Here is a 27,200-nt window from a genome sequence, read left to right as displayed (position 1 = left end):
TGAAATTAGTAACCTCTCATCATAATGGCCAAACCCTTCGGCCCCTTACCGAAGTAGCTTTTATCCTAATCCTTAGCATGTTTGCTTTCTGAATTCATTTGACATCTTAAAAAATTGTTAACAAGGAAATGGAGCTTTGACGCTTCAGAAAACATATTTTCTACTTTATAAAATTGTGTTCTACTTTCAGTTCTTGGTAATGTGAATAGAATGGTGTAAAGCCTGTAGAGCCCAGTAACAAATAGTAACCCACCCAACTTTACCACAGATGCTATTGACAAGTGAGTGGATTTGAATTTTATTGTTTTTTGTCTTCCATGCTAACGTATAGGTGAATGTGCAAATAACTGGTAAAAGACCAACAAAGCAGTGAAAAGAAAAATAGGTGAAATATTTAATCAATGAACTAGAGAATCCATTTCTGAAGTTTCTCTGTCCCCCACCCTCCCTTATGAATTGCTTGTTAGCAGGAACTGTCTTTATTCTTCCTTATATTCTGGATAGATCACCCAGTGTAGTTCATTTAAGAAAGTATAAAGGATTCTAGGGCGCCTGGGTGGATCAGTTGAGCGTCAACTCTTGATTTCGGCTCAGGTCATGATCCCTGTGTTGTGAGACTGAACCTCACGTTGAGCTCTGTGCTGAGTGTGGAACCTGCTTGGGATTCTCTCTCTCCCTCTGCCCTTCTGCCCCATTCACGTGCACTCTCTCTCTCTCTCAAAAAAAAAAAAAAAAAAAGGAAAAAGAAAAGAAAAAAGTAAATTGATGATTTAGGCCAGAAACTTTAAATAGCTTCTATGAAAAGTTGTTATTTGCTACTGCAGGGAAAACAAAATGAAACTGAAATATACGAAAGAATGAGGAAAGGGTCTCTCCTTCCATATGGTCAATCTAATAATGTTTGAGGGAAGGACACCAACGTTTTCTTAAAAAAATTACTTTTTAATTGTATCTGTCTTTAGTCCATACCTATTTTTAGTATGTAACCAAAAAGGAGTTTGCTTTTCAAATTGGGATTTTGCAAAAGTAGAAACAGCAGCTTGTGAAAAATGTAACATATAGACATCTATCGCCAGCCTAAAATTGCTTGTCACCAACCCCAAACTTACAACTAGAAATTTCAAACTCTGAGCATATATATCTATATATGGAAGATTAATTAGTGCTTTGTAGTTATCTGTAGCATGTGTGTATGTACGTGTGTGCACGTGTGTGTGTGGTGATAATTAGCAAACCATATGGCAGCGTATTCAGTATTGATATTTGATAAACGAGGATGAGGAATTTTGAATTAGAAACTAGAATAATAAATTGCTCATGTACCTTTAAAAGTATCTTTTTTAAATTGAATTCTTACTGAGAGAATAACTATTAAAGTTTAATTGCAGTTTTTTGCCATTTTCCTTTGATTTTGTACTAAAAACTGCCAAGCAGATAACATCTAAACGTATCTTTTCAGTGTGACAAAGTTACATAAGAAGAGAATCCCCTAGCACGTAAAGAAAAATGCAATTATTTTCTATTCTGAATCTCCAGACTGCTGTTTTAGAAAATCATATCTGATTATTTGCTCAGCAGAAGATTATTGAGTTGATTTAGCTGTGATTTTACTTAACAAAGCTTCAACTGCATTCCTACTGTGGAGTCCAAAAAAGGTAGAGAGATATAAATGATACATTCAAACTGCGATTTTTGTGAACAGGGCCATCGATGCACCCCTCGGAGCTAATAGCGGAGATGAGAAACAGTGGGTTTGCACTGAAACGAAATGTACTGGGGAGAAACTTGACCGCAAATGATCCATCACAGGTAATGATCTTTTTATCGGTAAGCTGAAAATGTCTATAAATCTAAATGTGATTGCTTGTGAATTGCTACTTATTGTTTTCCAATATGCATATATCCATAGGAAAGCAAGATAGAGCAAAGAAGATGCCTAAAATGTACTTGGATTTTGATTCTTTATTATTTTAACCTAAATGAGAAATTGTTTTTAAACCTATATTTTTAATAAATGAAACTACTCCTCTAGGTTTATGTGGTTAAAGTCTCTGAACTGGTGATAAGGTTATTTTTTACTTCCTGCTAACTTACATTAAATAGAACCAATAGGAAGAAATGTATAGAAGCAAACTCCTAAAATTATAGAAGATATTTTAAACTTAATTTATTGAACTGTACATAGATCCAGAAAATGGTTGCGTTTGAAGGGTTGTGGATATTTTAATGCAAAGTATTTTATTTAAGGAGGAAACTGGAGCCCAGAGAAGTTAAGTGATTGCCCTTGTGGCTCATGTGGCTGTCTAGAGATAAAACTGACACTAAAACCCACACTCCCATTGGCATAATCTTGTGGTACTCTGAAAAGCGGCAGATTACTTTGCAAACACTGCTAGGGACTGTTCATAGAACCTGTATCATCATATATTTGTTCTGTTTGGTATATTGGTGTGTATTTGATAATCATATATTTGATAATGTACTGTTAAATTTATAAATGCTAACATTATGGATGTTTTGACCTTCCTATAAAGTTCATGATCGTCTTGGTTTTAACATTCCATTAAATTAAAAATAAAATAGTTTAAACTCTTATATCTTTAAATTCAAACTCAAGAGATAGAGAGCAGAAACCATGTTATAAACGTTTTATTTGTGTTTCTCTATCTTCTGCTTTCTGATAAAGTTTGTTAATGCTGACCAAGCAGTTATCTTAACCTCTTGATGTATCATGATCCTCCTTGACAGGAGATTATAAGAAAATTTTTAATCCCCCCTCCACTTCTCAATCCAGAATGTCATACTCATTTCTAGTATAGGTTTGACAGAATTTCTTTATGCTTTCTTTCCCATCTGATAACTAATTTGTCTTGCCGTCTAGCAATTTAATGATGTCTTTGTTGACTCAGGAATATGTTGCAAGTGAGGGTGAAGAAGATCCGGAAGTCGAATTTTTAAAATCACTAACAACCAAACAAAAACAGAAACTTCTCAGGTAATTAAACAGTGTATATTTAATGGATTCAACTATTTTTTTCTTATATTTCGTCCTGTGCATCCTATTTACTGATTTATTCCTCAGCTATAATAATACAATTTTGTCTTTCTTTCAGTAACATGAAAATGAGCGTAAGAGTATATACTCAGAATATACCACAAAATCATTGTACTTTCCAGAACATTTAGTTTGGAAGTAGATTTATTTGTAGGTTTTACTTTTTGTACTAGATTTGTATATATCTTTGCATACAGTTCTTACAAAGTATTATGGGTCATGTATTACTATTTTTGTGATTTTTTATGAGGAATGCTGAAAAATGTTTAAATATGAATCTTAGTTGAACAGACTACCTCTGGATTAAAGAATCCAAGAAATGTCTGCTGAGTCCAATAGAGGGAGCTCATGATGTTTCAGTTTGTGGAGTTTTGAGAATGGCTGGACAGAACCCAGTGAAGACATTTTTATTTTAGAGTAACTCAAGCACCAGAACAAGTTACTCTTCTGAGAATGTGAAGTACTCTTCAGAAATTCAGAATGCCTTAATAGAATTGTCCTAAACAGTTGTTGAAAACCAGTATGTGATTATTTTATATAAGAAGAAAGGAATCCAAAAAATGTAAAGTGTATTCTTTTTTAGAATTCCTGGAAAATAAGCCCTTCAGTTTTGATAATGCAATGTTGATTAATTATTTCATACTTTAATATAGTACAACATTGGGGCGCCTGGGTGGCTGAATGGGTTAAGTCATGATCTTGTGGTTTGTGGGTTGAGCCCAGCATCAGGCTCTGTGCGGACAGCTCGGAGCCTGGAGCCTGCTTCAGATTCTGTGTCTCCTTCTGTCTCTCTGCCCCTCCCCTGCTCACAGTCTCTCTCCCTCTCAAAAATAAACATTAAAAAAACCCTTTTTTTTAAATAGTACAACATATAATTAATTTTTCATCTGATTATAGCTATATATTTAAATTTACATTAGCATGTAGCTAATGTTTTATAAAGCTTTCTTGAGGTCAGGATGTCCATTTATTTAGAGTGCTATATAATTTCAAAATCTGAATCAGTAAGAATTTTTTTTAATAGTCATTGCTATTGAGGAAAGAATAGTGAGATAATTGGCTTAATGCATTTAATTTTATGTGTGACTTGAATAATTTAAAAGGAAGAAAATTATTTTTCATTTAATAAAGTATACATTTATATTTGAGTCCCACTTTAAATAGTACCTAGGAAAATATATTGTCTATTTAAAATTTTATATTTGTCATCAAGAGAACTATTTTTACATAGTATGTTATTACGATTTTCCCAATAATAGGAAATTGGATCGACTTGAGAAGAAAAAAAAGAAAAAGAAAAAAGACAGAAAAAAGAAAAAGCTTCAGAAGAGCAGAAGTAAACACAGAAAACATAAAAATAAATCCCCCTCCTCCTCCTCTTCCTCCTCCTCCACCTCCTCCTCCTCCTCCTCCTCCAGTGAGACTTCAGAAAGCAGCAGTGAGAGTGACAGCAAAGAAAGAAAAATACAAAAGAAGAAAAGAAAGAAAAATAAGTGTTCGGGGAATAGCAACAGTGATTCTGAAGAGAAGGACAAGTCTAAGAAGAGAAAACTTTATGAAGAACTTTCTAGCAGTCACCATAACAAGGACAAAGCCAAGGAAAAGCCTAGGTTTTTAAAACAAGAGAGTTCTAGAGAGAATAGCAAGTGGAGCCATGCTGATTCTGACAGAAAGTCCCGAAGCCATAACCAGAGCCCAGAGAAGAGAAGATCTGCAAGAAACGAGAGGAGCAGCAGGAGTCAGAGCAGGGACAAGAGGGGTAGGAGAAGCCGGAGCAGAAGTCATGGTAGTTACCAGCAAAGAGAAATAAGAAAACGGCCACAGCGAAGTCCCAGTGAAGAGCAGGATGGAAGAAATGGCCCCAGAAGCCACGGCACAGACGTCTGCAGAGGAGGAAAACCGCACAGGGAGAACCCAGGAGATAAGCGTGCCGGAGTGACGCAAAGCGAACGAAGCAGAAGTAGAGAGAATAAAGAGAGACTGTATGTGACAATTACCTGGGAATAAAAATATCTCTGCTCACTTATCAAATACCTGTGGCAAGGGCTAAATTACATACTATTGTCTTTCTAATGAAAAAGCTTTGTTTTAATTTTCCGTCCCTGAAAACTGGCATATCAAATACAAAAACTACATGAGTCCTATAGGAGTGAACTTTGCAAATATTTGCAAGTAATCTCTTTTGGGGCTGTAAAAATATTTTCTGTGGAGAAATGTCTCTTGTGCCCTCTACTAGATAAAAACCCCTATAACTCTGTGGCATTTTCTTTTTTCTGAAACATCATTAAAAGAATGGCAATACACTGAATGGGTACAATTTAATTTTCGTTACTTTTTTCTGTTCAAATTTTTACTTTTAAGATTTGAATTTACTTGAAGCAAAGTATAATCATTGTTGAAATTCTCTAGTATGAATTCAGTAGTGGACGTGATCACTATTTCCTTGAGACATTTAAACTCCCTTCAGGTGTTCTGTTCTACCGATTTACGCTTGGATGACACCCTCGTTTTCTCTGTTGCCAGAACAGATTACCTCACACTTCAAACAACATAGATGCATTGTACAGTTCTGGAGATCAGAAGTCTGAACTGTGTCTCCCTGGGCTAAAATCAAGGTGTCGGCAGGATTGATTCCTTCTGTAGGCTCTAGAAGAAAATCCGTTTGCTTGCTTATCTCCAGTTTCTGGAGCACAGCTGCATTCCTTGGCCCCTGGCCCCTCCTTCCATCTTCAGAGCTGACAAGGGTGAAGTGAAGTCCTCACATGTCATCCCTTTGCCACGTACATCCCTCTCCCACCTTTGAGGACCCTGGTGATTAGATTGGGCCCACCAGAGAAACTCCCTACTTTAAAGTAAACTGATTAGCAACCTTCATTCTGTCTGCAACCTTAATTCCCCTTTGCCACATAACCTAACATGTTCATAGTTCCAGGGATGGGAACATGTACATCTTTAAGGGACCATTCTTCTGCCTACCACTTACGGCCTTTCTACGACTGGCATACAGCTAACTATTAAAGACTTCACTTCTAAAGGCTACAGCATTTATGTAATGTCATTAATGGACTATTGTAAACTATTAGTTTACATGAGTATAGGTATTAATAGTTTTTCATGAGTATAGGTATATAAGGCATATTTAAATGTAGCTGCACATTTTCCCTTGTGTTTCAAAGGATATGGTAAACTATAGAAAACATTACTTGGTACAAATTGCAAGTAACCTGCAATTCCAAAAAAACACGTCCTACAGCACCGCGGACAAGGCATTTCTGTTACCAAGGTTCCGCATTTGAAAAGACATGGGTCATTTAATACAATGCAAGGGTTGGTTGGTTTGCGTGGTTCTGAGGGTTGACGGTCATGATTTCATAAATTCCATAAGTCTGTTTGAAAGGAGTTAAAAACCACTGCATTTAGTCTGATATATAAGCCTTTGTCATGCATATACACATACACAGGTGTCCTTTGGTTTAGAAGAAACTAAAGGCATAAAGGAACCCTTTGATTATTTAGATTTTTAAGAGAATTGGAGGTAAGGGCAGAACTTGAATTCCTTTTACACTATTCTTTAATAACTTAGCGCACCTCAAAGATCCCTTTCCTTCATTAAAAAAAAAAAAAGCATGCATTTGAAATTGATAAAGACTGCTAATTTACACCTTGAGTTCATCAGTGTTGCACTGATTATTTTCTATCTTATGCCTTTTTAGACTTTATAATTTTTATAATGTCAAAACCTATGCAACACTTAACTGTCTCAAAGGGTTTCTGAACCAATACAGTGTTTATGAAGAGAAATGTTGAAGTGCATCCTGTAATTAAAAGTGAATTAAAGAAATACATTTGTCATTTCTTCCACTTCTTTCATTTGACTTTCACAAGAGCGTGATCCACTTTTAACTTCATAAGTGGCCATGAAAAAAAAAGTGGCCACGAGAAATTTTTTTTTCATCTCTGGTTTGATTATCCTTCATTGTTAAGACTGAGAAACTATCATGTACTACCAATAGCCCCAGTACTCTTACCCATCTAATGGTACAAAAAGTTCCTGTGTGATTATGGAGGATGTTGGTTTGCTACTTGACCTTCAGCTTTGGTCACCCACGGGTGCTAGACAGCCCACAAGGGGCTAGCATTCCAACTTTGCAAAAGGCAGAAACCGAAGGAAGGGATTTTCACGTACAATCCTCACATGGTAGCTTTAAAGAGGCTCCCTTGCTCTGCGTACTCATAATGATAAGGGTTTAAGGAATTGAAAGTGATTTTTTAAACTAAAAAATGTTACTACATCTAATTCTACTTTTGCTTTTGAAATACAAGGTAGAAAACAGAGATAAACACCATAATAAAAAGGCCATCTAGTTGTAGGTGTGGAGACTCCCCTCAGTACTGAGAGCCAAGGAAGAGTCCTCCCCACTTAAGAAATCTATGATCCAAGAACCCAAACAAGCCCTCCACAGTGACATATTTTAGAAAACCACAAGAAAAGTGTGGTTATATTGGTCATTCTCAGCCTTCCTAGAGAAGTTCTTGTAAAGCAATCTGGGTATGCCTAGTGACATTTGTCCATGGGCCTCAGACTGCACTTGAGGAACACGGGAGCAAGCTCTGGGGCACCCTCACTTCCCCCCGCCCCTTTCCCTAGCCTAACATTTAACATAATTTAACACGATAGCAAATTAATTCCTGTAGGAGGTGCTGTCGATTTACAAATGGCCAGGAAAGCTCGGGTTACTAGGTTAGGACGCATTTGTTTATCCGGATGTCTGTGTGGTGAGTTGGCCCTAATTTCACTTAATAAATGTGCCAAAATGGGCAGAGGTTGCTGCAGCGTGGTGGCAGGTCTGCTTACCTTGCAGTGTGGAGTAGAAATCTTGTTTTGAGTCCTACGGTTTTAAGCTGAAGAAAGCTTTTTATCCGTAAGGCTTGGAGAGACCTCTCTTGCTGTTCTTCCACGAGACTGCTTGCTGATAGGGAAGCAGATCAGGCCATGCTGCTGGGAGCCCGCGTTTCCCAGCTTTAATTACCGAGCATTTCATCTGCTTTACATCGAAGCTCAAAGATTTCAGAATCCACCTGAGCCATTTCACTCCCCTCCTTACCTAATGACCACTGGGCCAAATGGCTGGCTGAAATCGCTGGGGGACGCAGCTCAGTAAGGCCGCCTCCCCTCCCCGCCCTCCCCCAGCCTGTGCTTAAGATCAGGGAGAAAGCTACATTCTAGCAGCAGCAGCTGAAGGATCTTCAGCAAGCTTTTTTTAGAAAACCTTGGTAGTTGCCACTCCTTAAAGGCACGCAGGCCTTGGGAGCGGGTTTTTTTTTGGGGGGGGGGGGGAGGTTGGTTTTGATCAAAAAGAAATGCTCTTTAAAAGTTGTGAGAGACAAATAAGACCGAGGGAACTCTAAGGTCAGGGAGTGCGAAGGATGGCAACTGAGAGTTCTCCTGCCGTGGCTCCTAAAACCCGGCTCCTGCTGACAGAAAAGGAAGCTGAGAATGACTCTTCATCACCTCCCGCCTTTCTCCTCCCTTCACGCCACACTTAGCATCCCTCCGAACGTAACAGTAAGAAAGACAGCGAGGTGCGGGATGAAAGTCAGGAGCTGCTTATAATGAGAAGGAATCCGCACTCCGGCCCAAACTGCCAATGAGCCGCCTTCCCCCCCACTCTTAGACTCGGAAACCCCCCAGTCCCGTCGGCTCCAAGGCCTCCCCGAGCGGGTGGAGAAGGGGAGGTCCGGGGCCTCGGGTGTTGACCAGTGCAGACTTCGCCCTAAAGCCAAAGGAAGCCGGAAGGGGGACGGAGTGAGTCCTGGGCTGGGGTTGCCCTGCCCATCCCAGAGGCGACCACCCCAGCGTACTGTGCTTGGTGATTTCCTTCTAGACATGCATCTGGCAACCTTCTGATCGCATCTCAAGCCCAACTGTAAGGCGCAGAATTAGGGGGCACGTGTCTCCTTCCTGGAAGATGGGCCTCCCGCGTCAAGAGGCCGCTGGACTCCTCACCCACTAAGTATAACGGGAAGGGGTCCGGGTTAGCCCGCAGCACCGGTCCCCGCCCCCCGCCCCCGCCTGTGGCCCTAACCTGCCCAGAAGAAATTCCCGGGCCACTCTGCCAGGCTGCCGGCCGAGGGAGCTGTGCCCTGGGGACCGGCCGCTGGGACCGCCGCGCGCCCTCGCCCGCCAGTTCCCGCCTAACCTCGCTCGGCCTCCGGCGCGTGTCTCCTGCGAAGATCGGAGGGTGAACTCGCCTTCGGTGGTTGGGAAAGCGAGTGCCTTTCTCTCGTCGCTCGGCTCCACAGGTGAAGAGGGCGCTTTAGGACCCCGACGCTAATCTCTCGCTCCTGGGGCAAAATGGAAATATCACCTCCAGCCGGCAGCCTGCAAGCAGAAAACGGACTGGGGCAAGACACCCTATCTTTTATATATGAGCCACCCAGAAACGGTTAGGTGTTTGCAAAACATTGCAAAAATCCCCTATATGAATTTCCAAAGGAAGAGAGTGCAGGGATCTTAGAAAATCTAAAAACTGAGGTGCTTTTCTTTCCTGGGTCGCAGAGAACAGGCCCTGGAGGAATGCGTCCCCACGGACCTTCTGAAACCTTCCCCTTAACAGGAGTTGCAAACACACTGTATATATTTATATCAATAACATATAGGGTAGGCATGTCTGTATGTATTTACCTCATACATATTTCTATAAACTCCAGCGTCTAGAAAGGGTGGGGGTAAATAACACTGAACGGTTAAAATTATGGAGAAGGGATAATAACTGATTACTAATTTGAAAGTAAATAAACAGGTGACTTTTTCAGATCAAATTCCTCCTTGGATCGTTACAATAAATATCTCTGAAGGAAGCTCTCTATTTATGTTGTCATTGATTAATTCTTCACTACCTCATTTGATTTCGATTTAGAACGATTTGATTCTAATTTAATTAGCATGTAATTTGGATGTACATAATTACTGTAATTATGACATTCAGGTAAGGCAGCTTTAGGCTGAAAGGCAATTTCAAATTTTCTAGCAACCTACTTTGTACTGGGAAATGGACAAGGACTTTGCGCCCTGCTATCCAAGTAGTAATTAGCACATCTTTGAAATAGGCAGTGCGGCGGGGTTTGTATTAAAACAGCAAATACAAACCCAGCCGAGTTACTCGCTGCAAAGGTGGCTGCGAGTCTCCGGAAACGCGTTGCGTTTCCCCGGCTGGAGATCGGGGAGCCCGGCGCCCCAGTGCCTCGGCCGACTCTCGCTGTTGCGGGCGACGGCGCTTTTGCCGCCCTGGGCGCGGAATTTGGAGGTGTAGCTTTTAAGATTAAAATACAATAAAGGCTCAGGGGAAGGGGTGGGCAAGAAAGGAGAGGAAGAAGCCGCCGCACGACGTCTGAAGATGAGGGGTGGGGTAGTGGACTGGGAAGAGGAGGGAAAGGGGCGGCGGGGGGAGGGCGATGCATAGACTGGAGAGAAAATTGGTCAACGCCCCCAACTGTTATCCGATTTTAGATTTGGGTTTCAAAGGGGAAAGGTGGGGACAAAAGGGGTCAGTTTCCGCCGGCAGGGAGTGCAGACCCTTCGGGAGGGGTTGGGGCGAGGGGTTTCGGGGCTTCTGGCTGCTTTCGGGGGCCCTGCGCCCCTGCTCCAGGCCCCGGGCTGCTCAGCAGCCCCCAGCACCAGACTCGGAAGGGACAGTCGCCTGGAGGGCGGCGGCAAGACTAAAGGATGCTTCGGCCATCCCCAGTCTGGCTGGTGAAAGCTACGGAGTCCTTTGCGTTCCTCCCCTTCAAAGGGGGAATCTGGGGACCTGGGACGGTCTGGTAGCCTGCTTTAATCAGCCTGGTTCCGATCGGTCCTGGATAGTCCCCGTGGGCCTCGCCGACCGGGCCGTTGAGCCAAGGGCTCGGGGGACTGAGCCCACGGCTGCGTGCCCATCCAGGGGTCCACGTCGCCGTCGACAGCGCCCAGCGTGCTCAGCTCCGAGTTGTTGGAAGAACCTGAAGTTGCCTTGAAAGGCATGTTAAATGCGGCAATTTTAAGACTTGGGCCAAGCGGGGCGTTATTTTGTTTGTTTTGTTTGGGTATTTCGTTAGCACGTTCCAGAAACGACCGCCTTCCTGGAAGCAGCAATACCGGCCATTGCTAAGTAGTGCCCCTCAAAAGCGAGGCTCGTTCCCCCTCCCCTGGTACACAAAAACTCGCTTTTCTTAGCTTGCTTCACTGGGTTGCTGCTGTTCGCGGCAAACGCCGGTCTCCCGGCGCTAATAGCGACAAGCCAGGCGGGCAGCGCGGCCTTCCCGGCCCGGAGCTCTAGATGGCGCCAGCGAGCCGCACTCGCCAAGCTCCTCTTAAGGGAATCAAGAGCGACTGTCAAACATAAAAGCAAATCAGAGTTTTCAGTTTTTTTTAATGTGTTAAGAATGTTATTCCTTAAGAAAATTTGTAGCTAAATTATTCTCACTTAAAATAAACACTTAGTATACCAATTACACAAATGGGCGGGATTTATGTGAGATTTACTTCATCTGCATTTTTGTAGTGGGAGAGAGCCTTGGTGAATACAGATAATAGATGCAAATAAGATTAGAGTTAAAATAAATAAAGTTTCCATCTGAATAAAAAGAAATTCAATTTTACGCGACTTATAACGATTTGACGAAATGTCCAGACACGCCGTTCAGGTGCACAATAATCTCGCCAAAATAATGATGTGTCTCCTGGACGAAAGAAAATCTCTCTTTTCTTCTCTTTTTCTTTTTCCTCATCAGGTAGGCTCCAGTTCAGTCTACGGGGGCCCAAACAGACCCAGGAAAGGTAACCGCGGGGGGAGGGTGGGCTTGGGGGCTGGGTGGGCGCAGGGCTGGGGAAAACTTGTTCTCCGCTCCTCCACTGCGCAGGAAGCTACAGACCAGGATACGCTGGGAGAAACCGGCTGAAACGAAATCGCATTTCCCCTCACCCGGGCCACGCGGGACTCAGAGACCCCGGCCGCGGCCCCAACAGCCCGGCCGCCGTCCCCGCCCGGGTCTGCGCCCGGACCCCTCCCTTGGTCTCGCGCTCCTCCCGGGCCCCGGGCCGGAGCATCCCATGCCGCCCGCCGGAACCCCGAGGTAGCCTTGGGGAGTCGCTGACCCCTCTCAAGGGGAGACCGAGTTCGTCTCCCCGCTCGTGGGCTCTCCCCTCCCACGCACGCCCTCTCCAATTTGCTTGGCCTCAGCAGGTAGCCACCCGCTCAGGTCCGGGCTTCCCCGCGCCCCCAGGGGCCCCTGGGGCTGAGGGTGCGGAGGCTGGGAGGCCTGGGGTCTGTTTTCGCCTGTCGGTTTGGGCCAGGGAGCAGAGGCCCCGCTTCCTTCGGGTGCGGGTTCCGCGAGCTCTGGTCTCCCGGCTGGACGCTCGGGCCGGGCCACCGCCCGCCGTTCCCGGAGCCGCGGTGATGGACGTCCGCTGACCCTCGGGGCAGAGGCAGCGCGCAGAGGCCTTGATCACTGGGCTGCGGAGGGAGCCGCGCGGGGAGCGGGACCTGCACGGCCAGGCCCTTTGATCTGCCTTTATTATCCACGAGAAACAAAGCTGCCTGGGACAGACGCCCGGGCGCCCTCTTCCTCAGGAAAGCCCACCACACTCTCACCTCCGTGCCGCCGGCCCGCAATCCCCAAACGCGCCCGGCACCCTCTCTCGGCCTTCTGCGCCGCGGCCCAAAGCCCCCGGAGCAAACGCACCCCTGCCAGCTTCTCCAGAAGACCGGGCCTGACCCAGAAGGCGCGCGGGGGGCTGGGCTGCGAGGTCCCGGTTATGAGCTGTTTGAGTGGGGAGAGAACATGGTCAGAGAGGAAAACTCGAGGAAGAAGAGCGGGGTTCCGAGGCTGCGGGGACCGCAAGAACGAGGATAGGGAAGAAACCACGGAACCCCACGCTGCAAAATGCCCCTCTGGGGACCTTAGCTCTATGTTTTGTCGCCACTTTGCTACTTGGCTTTTCAGAGCAGAGTTTGCGAGAAAACAATTTGTTGGTTGTTAATAACAATAATTTATTTTTTCTTCCCCCCAAATCAAGCCTCCATTCAAGTTCTCAAGATGGACAGTAATAATAATTTAAAAAAAAAAAATTCCACTGGTGCTGACTTTGTTTCCTATTGTGTGGGGAGCCTTTTCGAAATATTTTTATTCTGTAAATATGTACTTTATTTTCTAAATTAACATTTTCGAATTGCGAAATTATCTCATTTACCAATTTTCTTTTTCGTCTCTCCCTCTCTTCTGCCTCTCTTTTAAACTGGGGCTGTTAAGTTGGTGGTCAGGAGACAAAGAGAGTGAAAATAATTTTCATTTCAATAATTGCCTTCTGGTCAATTTAACTGTGCCTTATTTTGAAAGAGACTGTCTAAATGAGATTCCTGTCCCAAATGTGTTCCCAGGCCTGATCCCAGCCTTTAATTATTCCTGAGTTTTTTTTCTTCAGAATAAGACGCCGCACTGAGTAATCACAAAGAAGTCAGAGAGCATCCTTGAACCTTTTCAGAAGCAGCGCCACTGATATTCAAATAACCTGCGAGGGCCATTTGACGGCGCGGGGACCTAGGCATTTCCAATTCACTATTTGCATAGATCAGCCGTCTTTGAAAAGGAAAGGAGCAGTTGTCTTCCATAACATTAAAAAGCCTAGTTATCAAATCAAGTGCTTAGTTTGGGGGCTTTTAAAACGTTTACATTTTATCTCAGGTTGCCCTTTACCGTTTGACATGCAAATTTGGTGCAGTTAATTTAGACAATTAAAAAGATCTTCAAGGGAGCTTTGTCACGGAGAATATTTGGAGTTTTCCCCGTGGACCAGCTGAGATAAAGTTGGCCAGAACAAATGATGTCTAGGAGATTAATTAGATATTTGATAAGACATGAATCCCTAATAAGGGAATACAAGGCACAGGGGGCTGCTGTGTGCTCTAAGTCAAAATTAATAACATTTAACAAGATTTTCATTTAGGCATGAAATGTCTTTTCCGGGGTATTGACTCTAGCGATTTATTCCCCTGAGTCACCTCCCAACGTAGAGGGCCTTGGGAGCTAAAAGACTTCTTTTAAAAAGCTTTTTCCTTTCACAGATTGTTTTTAAATCGCTTCTTAAAAACAAACAAACCCACTGGAGTTTTGTCTGACCCCTCCCGGGAGGTGTAGACACCTACCCAGTTAAAGCTGCCAAGGATCTTGGTTTTATTTTAGGCGCTCCTAGAGTTTTAAAATGTCACCTTTTGAGAGCTCTCTCATTAAGTAATACAACTACACATTCTTATAACCCAATTTAATTTACACTATTGATATACAAATAAATAATTTTGACTTCTCAAAAACGTATATGTATTATGGCTTTTATAACTCACATAAACCTTACATTACCTAAAACTAACATTATAGGAATTTTTTCCCAACAAAAAAAAGTCGACCCACATGAAGGATATTGACAGGGGAACAGGATTAAAAAAAAGGAAGTGTATTGTTCAGAGTCCTTTAATAATACCAAAATGAAAATATGATGTCAAGATTTTCTTCATACAGATAAACGCATTTAATTTCTTTAGATGACCTTAACTTACGTGTTTGTGAGTGAAATGATAACTCAACATCTTAAATATCTTTTACATATATACTGACTTTCACAAAGTGCATCAGAAAATTAAAAAAAAAAAACTCCCTGAATTTCAGGAATTCACCAAAAAAAAAAAAAAACCTCTATTCGAATGAACATTTACAAGAAAATAAAAAAGAACACAATCTTTTGAACCCTATTTATACAGATGTTATGAAATACAGAGAAACTGTCACTAGACTTCCAGTTTAATTTCTCACCTTAAGCCTTTTTTGATGCTTCCTTTTTAGGAAAAAAGTCTCATTGTAAGTAGATATCAAGCAGGACTTGGAGCATTTTATATATAATATAATCCACACAAAGGGTCTGTTTTTATAGGTCCCGTTTGTTTTCAAATATTCTGACAGTCCTTTGCAGAGTGGTGGCTTGTTTTTTGAGAAAAGGAAAGAGAAGGGTAGTGGGGGGGGGCGATGAGGGAGGTGGGAGCGTTTCTGTGTATTGCTCTTCGCTCGAGAAGTTTGTGCGAGTGTTGTGTGTGTGTGCGTGTGTGCGTGCGCGCGCGCGCGCGCGCGCGAATGTGCGTGCTTGTGGTTGTAGGTCTCCGGTGTGTGTTCATGTCTGTCTGTGTGCAGTTTTTTTAGTGTTGTTTGTGTCGGAGGGTGGTTTGCTTTTGTTCCAGGATCACGAGTTCGATTCTCGTCTGGGCTGGGATAGCAGAGGGGAGCTCCTGGCTTGGCCGGCAAGCAGCGGCCGGGCAGCCGGGTGCTGCTGCACTTCGTGCTGGCCCGGGGGCGTCACTGGAGCCCCCACCCGTCCGTGCCCCGCTCGCTGGCCCTCCGAACCTCTCGCTCGCTCTCGGTGTCTCTACTCGCTCGCTCGCACCTCTCGCCCGGCCTCTAAGAGTCGTTGGGGCCAGACGCGGCTTCCTTGCCTCCCGCCGAGGCCGCCGCCGCCGCCGCCGCCGCTGCCGCCGCCGCCGCCGCCGCTGCTCGGGCGGCACTGACGCCGGAGTCGTGCAGGATGAGGTCAGGGGACTCGGAGCGGGGCGTCTCCAGGTTGCTGGCGTCCGTGTCACTGTCGCTGCCCTTTTTGCCCCCGCCACCCCCGTTGTGCGTCTTAATGTGTTTGCTCAGGTGGTCGCTGCGCATGAAGCGCTTGTTGCACACTGGACAGGCGAAGCGCTTCTCGCCCGTGTGAGTCCGCAGGTGCCGCTGCAGCTCGTCCGAGCGCGTGAAGCGCTTGCCGCAGAAAAGCCAGTTGCACACGAAGGGCCGTTCGCCCGTGTGCCAGCGCAGGTGCGCTTTCAGGTGCGACGTCTTGCCGTACACCTTGCCGCAGCCCGGGATGTGGCAGCTGTGCAGGCCCTTGCGCCGCAGGCTCGCCCCGGCCGGGCCCAGCCGCTCCGCCTCCTGGCAGTTGGGGCAGTCGCAGGTGGCGCGGCCGGAATAGCGGCGGGCTGAGCGCGCCGAGCTCCCCCCGGCGGCGGCGGCCGCGGCGCCCGAGATCATGGCGCTGGCGGCAGCAGCCGCCACCGCGGCGCTGGAGTCCGAGTAGGAGGGCAGCACCGGCTTGAAGCCGTCCTGAGCCAGCAGGTGCTGGCTGGTAGAGAGCAAGTGCGAGGCGGCGGCGGCCGAGGAGCCGAGGCCCGTGGAGCTGAAGGCCGAGTGCGTGAGCGAGCTGAAGTCGGGGTTGTAGGTGCCGAGCTGCGAGTGCAGCGAGGCCTGGGGGGCGCCCGAGTGCAGCGAGCTCTGGAGCCCCCCAGCGGGGTTCTGCACCTCCAGCCACGAGCCCGGGCTGCTGTGCACGTCCCACCACGACGACGCCGCGCCGTTGGTCACCTCGCCCGCCGCCAGCGTCGAGTGGAAGCCTGACTTGTACCACGACTCGTACGGGTGCGCCATGCCCACGCGCGGGTACAGGCCGTCGGCCGCCGTCGTGTGCACCTTGGAGATGAAGGCCGACTGGCCGCCCGCCTCCTGCGGGGACACTCCGGCCGCCGCCGCCGCGGCGGCCGCCGAGTTGGAAAAGAGGCCGCCGTAGTCGCTGCTGAAAGCGGACGACGTGGGGGACGTGGAGGCCAGGCAGAAGGCGCTGTTGGCTGCGCCCGAGCCGCCCGCCAGGCCGCCGGAGCCGCGGCCACCGGTGGCCACGGCGAAGCCCGAGAGGCTGGAGCCGAGGTTGCAGCTGGACGAGGAGCGCTTCCAGGGGTGGAAGCCGCCCTTGGCGAAGGCGCTCGACTCTGGCAGCGTCGTCAGCGGGCTCGTGTTGCCGATCTTGTTGCAGGTCGCCGCCAGCATGGCCAACGGGGTTGTTCCGAAGCGCGGCTCTTCCTAAAGTGGGTGGGGTGAGGGAGGGAGCAAGGAGAAGGAGGGCAGGAAGAAGTGGGAGGAAGACACAAAGTGCACCCGTGAGCAGCCTCGTTTCCCCTCGACTGGTCCCGGGGGGTCGTGGCTCCTGGGCTCGCGCCTCCTCCCCGCGCGCTTGCCAAGGATGCGCCGCGCCCCGCACGGGGCAAGGGCGATCCCAAGGGTGAGGGTCCCGGCGCTGGAAAGTTGTTCTCCGGTGGGGCTAAAAATCAAAGATGTCTCGGTTCTCCCCGTCTCAGCCGCTGCAACCCCTACGCAGGGCCGGACTCGGGTTGCTCGCCTCCCGCTCGCCGTAAGCCCGATCCTCTCATTCAGGCCCCCAAATCGTCCTTCGGGTAAAGCACGGAAGTAAACACATCGACAACAAACACCGGGTGAGGGCGGAGGCGGCCGAAACAGCGGCTCAGGGGCGGAGGAAACTTGGGGGCACTCCTCCCAAGGGTGACTACGACTTGACTCTTTTTAATAGAAAACGTTGTTTTAAATGTTTACACCCCCCCCCAAAAAAACGCTTGATTATGAAAACAAGAATCCGAGGAGAAGGGACCCAGCGATGGATTTCAAAGTCACAGGCAACTGGGGAGCCACAGAAGTGTAAATGTTTGTTAACGTGACTACATGGACTGAAAAACGATTAAGGCTGTTTTCTGGAAACACCACTGTCGCGTAATTGCAACAATCCCCGAAGCAAGGGGGGGGTGGGGTATAAATCACCAGGGGAAGAAAAGAAACCTCTAGATTTTCTTTTAAGCCACAAAAAAAAAAAAAAAAAGGACTAGCTTAACAAATCATTTTCTTACAAAGGCATCTCCTAGGTTTCAATAACTTGGAAAGAATCAGTCCCAGAAATGTGGAAAGTGCTAAAAGGAGCTGAAGCTGCAGCTGCAGTCCAGCAGCAACAGTTTTTCCGGAGCTGCGGACGCGGAGAAGCCATAACGAAAATTTGCTGCAGTTAAAACAAGCAAATGCCTTGTCGCACTTCCGACTTACCCCGAGTATAGACGTGGCCATAGCAGGTCCGTAGGCTGCGCGGCGGGGCCAGGAGCGGGACTGAGCCTGGCGGCTGCTCCGGAAGACTGCTCCGATCCCGCGCAGCTCCCGCGTCCCCGCGCTCGCGCCGAGCGGACTCCGGGCTCCCGCCGGCTAAACTCAGCCTAAGTGCGAGGAGCACCCGCTTTGAAGTGCCGCTGGCTGCGCCTCTCGCCCAATGAGGGCGCAGGCGGAGCAGACGGGAGCTGCTCCGCAGCCAATCAGACGCGCCGAGGGGCCCAAGCCAGGGCTCCCGGCGCGTGCCAGTCAAGGCCGCTAGCGCTGTGTTGGGGGGGGTGAGGGGGGGCCGCGGGCTAGAGACTGAAGAAATTACAGTGCAATTAAAAATTTACACTCACGCACTAAGCCAGGTTTAAGTAGCGTTGAGACTGAGACACAAGCCCCCCGAACCACCCCGAGATGATGCAAGTTAGGACTGACAGTCCGATTCCACTCCCCACTTGTGGGAAAGAAGGCAAGAGGGGAGGGGGAGCCCTGGCGGAGGCCGCACTGGCAAGGCCCAAGTAAAGACGGAAATGTCAACGCTCACTTTGTGTGTCTAAGCTCTCGCCTGCGCAGCACAACTTCAGCTGGAATCCATCATTCTCGCTCGCAATTTTATCATTGTTGGTGTTCTACCCAGTTCCTTTTCCCCAGTGGATTCGGTTTTACCCACTCCAGAGTCACATTGAGGAGAGGGCGCGAAAGGACAACTCCTCTGAGAGGAGAGAAATAGGCCTCTGTGTCCAGGTCTACACCCACAGACTTGTTGGGAGGGCCTGGAGCCTGCGCATCCCGCTATTTTCCCCCAGAGGTCTAAGTGACTTCCTAATTGTCGCTCTGGCCTCTGACCCAGGGGGTAATACAAGTGCCACTCACACCAGAAGCTTCTAGTGGTAATTGAGGGCACCCTTTGTACCGTTTCGCCAGCGCCTAGATACCAGGTTAACCCAGTTGTCAAATACGACTAAACAGTGGGAAGTGCTGATTATCTGCCGGGTTTCGCTGGGGGCTGCGTGGGGGTGGCAGGCATCAGCCCATACAACACGCTGCACGAAGCCGCTTATTTTCACGTTGTAACAACTTTGGAAACAGAGACCGGCGTGAGCTGCGTCCGCCCCCACCGCCACCCGCGCTGAAGCTGCAGTTTGCTCGGCTGTTTGTTTAGCCGGGTGAAGATTTGCATGTCACGTTTCACCCTGGAGTCGAGTTTTCTTGCCCCAGCTTCAACCCGCTCCCACTCCAGAGCCCCTGGGCCTATAGAGGCTCTTTTGCACAGCAAGGGCACCGTGTTGAGAGATGGGTTCCCCCATCCAGAGCCCTGCTTTCCTGGACACGCTCCAGGAGCCTCTTTCGGGGACCTCCATCCCCGAGTGCGGGGGACAAGGCCACACGTGGGCGCCTCCACGTTTTGTAGGCTGAAAGCATCATGAAGTCCTCTCCGGATCTTGTCGGTGTGAAAAGAGGTGTCCTCAAACTGACAACTGCGCGTGCTAGAGTCCCTCAGCAATCGCTGAGCTGTTTGTTTTTCTTTCTGGATCTCACTTTGTCTTTCTTCTTCAGGGCAGTTGGAGCTGCTTTTGAACCAGAAATGCCAGCGTCCTCGGACAGACCTGGGTACTACGGGTTTAATGTACCACATTCCCCTCCAAACCCACATCCTGCTTTTTAAGAGACATTGTAAACCACAACCTCCAAATGCTTGGGTGCAAAAGAGTTGTTGCGGAGGGGAGTAAGTGAGCACGAGTGGAACTGTGCCCCCAGTGTTTTCTCTCCTCTTTGCAATATCTCTTGGCCCAAACGTGCGACCACTGTGGCTCTTCTCCCGGCCCTAAGATGGAGCCTGCGTGCGTCTCAGTGCACTCGGTGGGTGGGAGGGCTGTAAGGATTGCTTTCTTTGCTTATCGTTATAATACCTTCGCTCAGAATGGTGCCCTCCCCCCCTTTAGTTTAAGGTGGCGAAAGCACCGAGGAAAATGTGACAGAGAAAGAGGGGGAGAATCGGGAGACTAGCGCGGCGAAGCTGGAGCACTGAGCCCTGGGGGATTGTGGTGGAAATCCGCGGGGGGAGGAGGGAAGGTGTCAAAAGCCTCCCCCCCCCCGGGGGAGGGGGGACTCGGGGTGGAAGGTTCAGGGAGAATCCTGGCAGACTGGAAGAGCCAGAAAGCCCGGCAGGGGGACCCGGAGCCGTTCCCAACAGGTGACTTCTGCCCTGCAAGGGGAGACCGGTCTCGGCTTCCAGTAGAGTCTCCGTGTCGATTTACTAATAGAGGGATTGTTAAGTGGCAGCGAGGCGTTTCCGACTCACCCACCGCAGCCCAGTAGGAGAAGCGCAGAGGTTTCCCCTTACCACCTCCTCCCCCACCTCCAACACACCCCCTCCTTAAGGAAACCTGACAACGTAATAAATAAGACAGTCCGAAAAGCCACTTAGCACTAGTGACATTTTCAAGTCAACCATTTAAAACAGCTCACGCTGGTACCTAGGGCTCCGGGAGCCCTGGTCGTCTTCCTCTTCTCCTTCTCCTCCTCTCCTCCCCTCCCCCTCCTGCCGTTTTCAATGTGGTTCCAGCTGTCAGACTCTCTACGTGGGTACTCGGATATTCCTTTAGATACACGCATCCGGATCACAATAAAAGTTAGGGGAATCTTCCAAACGAACGCAGGCAGATACCCCGGCCACTGTAACTCTAAGGTGGGGCCCCAAGGAGATCTTTCCAAAGAGGTCCAGTTTTTTTTTTTTTCGTGTGACAGATTTTTTCATCCTCTAAAAAATCTAGTTTTTAAACAAAGATCAATGTGTTATGCTAAAGTGTTGAGCTGACTGTTAAAACATTTGGGGAAATAATGACAATGTAACAAAGGCCTGGTTTGGAGTGAATCATCACCCTTTTAAAAGTTAAAGCAATTTTCGGGAGAATAGCTTTCAGCAAACGCTTTACATTATTCAAAACGGCCAAATAATGCTCTATTATAGCGCCTGAATGCTGCCAGTCAGCCCCTAAGTGCAATTTGTGCAAAGGCCCCGGTGCCTTATCTCCACTTCTTTATAAAGAGGTGAATATAAAACAATTTCTTCCAAACCCAGACAGAGAGCACGAAAATTGCTTCCCTTTCTGCAATCAGGGCAATTTAACTGGAGTGCAATTAGCACTATTAAATGTCGATTCTGCATAAACAAATCTGACTGAGCAGCGAAAGTGGGGTGAGAACCTCATATACACTGAAACTGATTTTTTAAAATTATGTATCCGGGTCCTTTACAATTGATCCGTGACGTTTTCATCTTGGAATATATTTACATCGTAAATACACTATGGGAAATCAACATAATTTTTTTTTGCAAAAAAAAAAAAGCAGTAGGAATCCTAATAAAGAAGAATAGGGTAATTAAAGGGAAGAGTTCACTTCCTTTGAACAAATATTGTTTCTCCCATTTTGCCTCTCCCGAGAGCTTTGATCCGAGCAACTGCTCAAGTTGCTGCATTTAGAAGGCAAAGCCGGAGAAACAATTCCGTCATTAGCGCTGATCCAAAGGATTGGAGCTCCTACACTACAGGAAAAAAAAAAAAAATGCTTCTCCCCGATGCACAGGAAACAGGGTGGGGACGGGGAGGACCAGCTATCTTCGGAATAATTCGAACTATTAGGTGGCTGTCCAGTCTCCCTGGGGCTTCGGCCAGTCTCAGAGTTAGCAGCGGATACACAGCACCAAGGTGGGGTGAGGTGGTGCTGGGGAGACTTGAGGATGTGGGCGGGAGGGGAGGCGCTGGGGGAGGAGGAACCGAAGGTTTTCACACAGGCCCTGCTGGCTGCTGCCAAAGCCTCGACCACCAGGACAGAGATACCCCGGGGGCGGGGACAGGGGAGAGGGAACAGAGAGGAGCCCGTAAAAAGCATTTATCTGACCTGTCCTCCTCCAACCTGCCTTTATTTACTTATTTGGTAAGCCACAGCGCTCCCTTTTTTAATCATTTGCTCAGTTAATTACGCTTTTCATTTGCATGATCTACACTAGAGCAGTGATTATCAGGTCAGCACGGTGTGGGAATTGGGGAGATACATTAATAACTTGAGTTAAAAAAAAAAAAAAAGGCTACCCCTGTGTACCATAGTCGCCTGCCATGAACAAGGGCGAAGGAAGCGGGTACAGACGGAAGCGCCTGTTGAGTGCGATGAATCCTTTCCACAGTTGGAGCTTGCCAGTTGTGGGTGCAAATGAAATGCAGCTTTTGATTAGAAGGGAATCTTTTATAGCTAACACATATTTATGTTTTAAAAAGCGCCAGCCTTGAGATCAAATGAATGGAGAAAATTAATTGAAAATTGAGGAACTCTCCCACAATTTCTGCTGAGCTTTCATTTAATACTTGTTCTATAACGCCCTAATTCCAGCCCAACCCTGGCAAATAAAAGAGCCAGGAAGGATATTTTCTCTGCCTCAGGAGTGTTACTCCTGTTTAGAGGGGGCAGGAGATGCAAATCCCTCTTGCCTATAAGGTCTACTGGAGAAAGTGAAAACCCCTAGTCTATTAAGTACACTCCAAACATTTGCTATACAACTAATTTTCTGCTGCTAGATGTATCTGGGCCTCATATTTTAAGCCTGCCTTGATCTGTTTATCGGAGCCAAAAATGCATTAACAATTAAAGGAAAGACTCTGGTGTGTCAAAGGAAGGAAGGTGACTGTAGACTGTGTGATGATTTTAATGACTGCAATTATTGGAAGATTATTCAACAACATCATAGATTTGTTTACTGCATTACTCGGAAACTATGGGGGGCCTATTCAGATTGGAGTTTTACCTTCCTCCCTCCCTTACCAACTACCACAGAGGGGTCTTAGACCTAAGCAAATGTGTCATTCAATGTTGGCTTTCTTCTTTTTAAGAGCATTCCTACCAAAAACGAAGCACAATTTGTTGCCTTAGCCTGAACTTAAATGGAACCACCTTTGGAACATTAAAGTCATCTTTTGAGCTAATAGTAAAACATTTTAAAAGCCAAAGGCTAGAGGATTCTGCTCATCGTTCAGCTCCCCCAGCCAGGGTAGCAGTTCCTTCCGTTTTAGTCTTTTGTAGGCAGCTTTTGAGAATACTTCCAACTTTACCTCTTCCATCCAGGGCTTGGAGGAGACACTACAACCACACAAGATGTTACCCAAGAGTCTAGGCATGTCTCAAGGATTCCATGTTGGAGAAAGTTTGGCTTTTTCTTCCTTGCTTTTAGCATGCCCCTCCCCCCATTTATTTCCTATCCCAACTCCTGGTGTTACCAAGTTAGAAATAAGTAAATAAAAAGAAATGTATGACTAAGAGAATACCGGTTTGCAGCTAAGGAAGTTTTTACTCTACGTACAGATATAAATGACGCAAATAAGGAAAGTTTCTCATCTGATATAAGCAATAATCAATAAATCACAGCCTGGGCTTTGCTCATTAGAGAATTACTAATTTACTAAAGAAAAAAAGACAATTATAAATTTGGAAGTAAGCTTTGAAAAGAAAAGAAAAAAAAAAAGAATAGTAAACATCTCCAGTTAGCCCCCTTTCTCCCTCCCCTGAGGCACTGAGACTGTGGCCTGGCCACTGCAGTGCTCTTCCTTGGTCTGTGATCACCCAGTTTCCAGATTAAGGAGGACTTGGGCTGGAATGAAACCTTCCCCGTTCAAACAGGAACCTGCAGAACTCTGCAAGTGGCAATTAGGAGCCTATTACAAGCCGTTAGATTGATCAATGTACCTTAAACAATGCGAATGATTTATATGGCTGATTTATTGGGGGGGGGGCGGGTGGATAGGGTGGACGACTCCAGCTTCTTTATATCCGTTGCACTGTTCTGGAGAAGACCCGGGTTCAGCCTCTGTTCATCACTGCTTGGAACCAATTTATTTAGAAAACTTTACAAGCACAGATACAGGCTCGCCTGGCTCGTCCGGTGGGTGGCGAGATGCACATTCTTTGCCCCTTTCTCTACTTTCTACGGAAGAGCTTAGAAAGACCAGGGCCAGGAGGAGCAGCCGGGGGTCACAGCAAGCCACTCCCCTAACGGAGGACACACCGCCCGAAGCGGTCCCAGCAGCCTTCCTTCCCCCGGTCTGTCCCCGGAGAGGGAGAGGATGACTTACATACTTGTTTAACGGAGTGTTGGAGAGCTGTGTGGCCTCCTAATTACGGCAGGAACACAGAACCATTAGCCCTGGAAGTTTCAGGCGTGACTCGGGGAGGAGCAGCTACACAGCTCCTCGCGTGCACATGACGCGGGGGTGGAGGGGTGGGGTGGGAGCGGATTCTGCGGAACCGAACTCCCAGCTAGGGCTGACTATTTTGGCTAATCTGGAGAAGACAAAATTACAACAGAGTTGAAGCCATCAAAGCTGGCCCCCGCCACCCCTCCTCCCGCCCTCCTCCCTGGCCCAAAGTCTGAGGTTGTCTTCTCCTCTGCAGACGCTCGTCGGTCTTCTCACAACAAGGAAATTCCTGCCAGTTTTTCCAGAGCCTGCAAGGAGAGGACAGATGCACTTCACACTTCTCAGAGGAGAATTCCCTTTGTCTTATCTCCCCCTCCCCCAGTCGGCTTCAGCTCTGCGACGAGGAAGACTCAGCCCAGGGAAAGATCCTGGGCGCGGAAGGGGGCGTTTGTAACCGAACCCCACGCCCAACTCTGCCCCTGCGGGTCCCTCCTCTTCCTCCTTCCTCTTCTTTCTCTTTCCCAGGCTCCTCTCTTCCTTTTCCCCCTCCCACCTTCCAGTCCTCTAGATCTTCTTACCACTCAAGTCTTCTCCCGGGTTCCCGCTCCCAGAGTTGGAGCAGGCACCGCTTATTCCCCAGCCTTAGTGGTTTGGCGGGAAAGGGCTTCGTCCTGGCTTGTTCATGGATGTCTGGAACAAATCCTTGCGTGCGTGCCTAAATGTGGAATGGGAAACATAATGCGTCGATAATGAGGCACAGAGGGAAGAGGGGGAAAAAACAGAGAAACCACTTGCTTTGGGAAAAGTTGCTACCTGGGTCCTTTGCAGCCAGTGTGGGATGGGAGCCCAGGATTTGCAAACTCTTCTAGGTGGGTCGCGATTTCACACACCCACATCGTATTACTACTGCTGCTGCTACTACTACTACTACTCACACACACACACACACACCCAACTGCTCTCATCTGCCCTTTATAACCCCACATCTCGCTGTCCTGAGTTCTTCTCTGAATTAGTTCCTTTCAATCCTCTGCTTCCTAGGACTGATTTCTCAGGGCCTTTCAGGTCAGTGAGAGGCAGAGGAAGAAGGTCGGTTATAAGATTCCTACCAAGGACCCAAGGACCCCTGGGCTGTGATATCGCTGGGAACAGGCCTCTCCTAGGGTCCACACGGTCGTGCTTTCTGGAGTCCTGCCACTCTGGAGTCCAACCCTGCGTGCTGGCCTCTCCTGTCACACCCACCGATGGATGTCACACCCACCCCCATGGCAAGGCCAGACTGACACCTCCACCCTGACTCGCTTCTTGGAGTACACACGGGGGAAGAGGGAGGCTCCGCACGCAGTAGACACGTGCGCCTCCTCCTGCCTTCCTCCCTCTGCCGCACGCAGAATGCACATTGATGACACAGGCACACTTACTCGGGCACGCGCCAGCGGCGTCCACCGTCCTTCCCAGCCAGGCGGCAGCAGGCGAGACGGCCTCGAGGCAGGTGACACCGCCGCAGGGAGGCGGGCTTGGCGCCCGAGATGCCTACCTGGGCGCGGAGATGTTCAGGTCCCCCAAAGCCCGCTGCGGGCCTCCCCGGTTTCGTGGCCGGCGGTCTCGCTGCCGCTGGGCCTCGCCTCAGCCTCCTGCCGCGCTCCCGGAGCGGACTCCCGCTCCGCGCGGGGCTCCGCACCTCCGCCCGCGTAGCGCCCCCCACCCCCACCCCGGAGCTCCTCTCTTCCAGAAGGCTGCTGCCCGCCCGCCTTCCATAGGCTCAGCTACATCTGGGATGCATTGCCCCCTAATTGTCAACCCCATTATTGTGATCAAGCGAACGTCGCTAATCTCTACACTTATTGTGTAGGTAAATAGAGGCTGCGTTTAATCAATACGCAGGGCCCCAGCCCTCGCAGCGCCAAGTAACTTAAGTCAACAGTGAAGATTTCAGTGTGTGCGTAATTATAGAGCACGCGGAATATTCACTCCAGCCTAATCCCGCAGCTCTCCTCCGACCCGGGGTAGCGGGAGGAGGGAACGTGAGGACTCTCCACCCTCCAAGAGATCGAGGGACGGCTCCCTCCGGGGAAGAAAAGGATTTTGTGGCAGTGACGCCGTGCACCCGGCGCAGGGGCCTGCGGCTGGACTGGGGACCGCTCTCACTTCCCAGCGGCCAAATCCCGCGCTCGGCGCCCTCTCCCTGCGGCCTTTTGGATCCCGCCACTCCAAACGAATCTGCCGCAGGGAGGAGGGTGGTTCCGCGCTCGTCAGGTCCCCGCCGGGCGGGAAAACCGAGGGCGGGGCTCGGGAGGCGGGTCGCCGGGTGCTCCAGTCGCCCGGGCCTCCGCGAGCTGTCTCCCTTTCCCCGGGCGTCTCCCTTCCCCGCCGGAACTCCCGAAAAGGCCAAGCCTGGGCGCGCGGAGAGCGGGCTATTGGCGCTTCTTCTTAAATAGTTATTGTTTCTTAATTAAGAGGACTTTAGCCCAACCCGTGGGAGAGGATCCGGGATTCGCAGCAGGGGATGGTCAGGCCTGGGGAGCTTGGCTCTGGAGACAGTCGGTGTCGGCTCCAGACTGCAGCCTGGCTGCTGGAGTGGCCTTAGAGTGAGGGCCTCAGGGCCACGGAGGGGAGAGGGTCGGTTGGAAATCTTTCCGGTGGCTGCTGAAAGCACCCGAGCTCTCCCGACGCTCTGGAGTGGAACCCAGGAGGTTAACCCTACAGTTTGAGACACTAACACTTTCTCCTTGAGCGTTTTGTCGCTGGCCTTTCGCGTTTCTCGTGGTGCCTCTTTCTCTGCTCCATTCCCAGGAATGTTGGATATAAACAACCAATAACTCCGGGTGTAATCAGATACCCGCCTTTTTCGTGGAGTTGTCCCGCTTTATTTAAATAAGCTGGATTCTAAAGTCAACTCATCATTTGCAAGTTTAGGGTGTCGGGCGCAACCACCGAACTAAATTACAGCTGGAGCTTGAATGAAGGCCGACAGTGCT

At 48.3% G+C, this 27,200-nt stretch overlaps 2 protein-coding genes across 2 annotated transcripts in view; one reads left to right on the top strand and one right to left on the bottom strand.

Moving 5' to 3' along the window:
* Positions 1-5,363, top strand: part of CIR1 (corepressor interacting with RBPJ, CIR1) — a 43,833-nt gene extending 38,470 nt beyond the window's left edge. Inside the window, exons 8-10 of the mRNA XM_015086360.3 lie at positions 1,703-1,809; positions 2,910-2,995; positions 4,315-5,363. Of these exons, the coding sequence (XP_014941846.1) occupies positions 1,703-1,809; positions 2,910-2,995; positions 4,315-5,062 (941 nt within the window). The 3' untranslated portion in view covers positions 5,063-5,363. The remainder of the gene's footprint in view (positions 1-1,702; positions 1,810-2,909; positions 2,996-4,314) is intronic.
* An 8,555-nt stretch (positions 5,364-13,918) lies between these two features.
* On the bottom strand, positions 13,919-18,150 carry SP9 (Sp9 transcription factor). The gene is made up of 2 exons (XM_027055466.2): positions 17,993-18,150; positions 13,919-16,966 (listed from the first exon to the last, which is right to left on the bottom strand). The coding sequence occupies exons 1-2, from the start codon at positions 18,011-18,013 to the stop codon at positions 15,533-15,535; spliced, it is 1,455 nt and encodes a 484-aa protein (XP_026911267.1). The 5' UTR covers positions 18,014-18,150; the 3' UTR covers positions 13,919-15,532.
* Between the last annotated feature and the right edge of the window lie 9,050 nt (positions 18,151-27,200).

The sequence above is a fragment of the Acinonyx jubatus genome, chromosome C1 (genome assembly GCF_027475565.1).
Source record: "Acinonyx jubatus isolate Ajub_Pintada_27869175 chromosome C1, VMU_Ajub_asm_v1.0, whole genome shotgun sequence".
NCBI lineage: Eukaryota > Metazoa > Chordata > Mammalia > Carnivora > Felidae > Acinonyx > Acinonyx jubatus.
The sequence above is the reverse complement of the archived record's forward strand: the minus strand, read 5'-3'. Positions and strand labels throughout refer to the sequence as shown.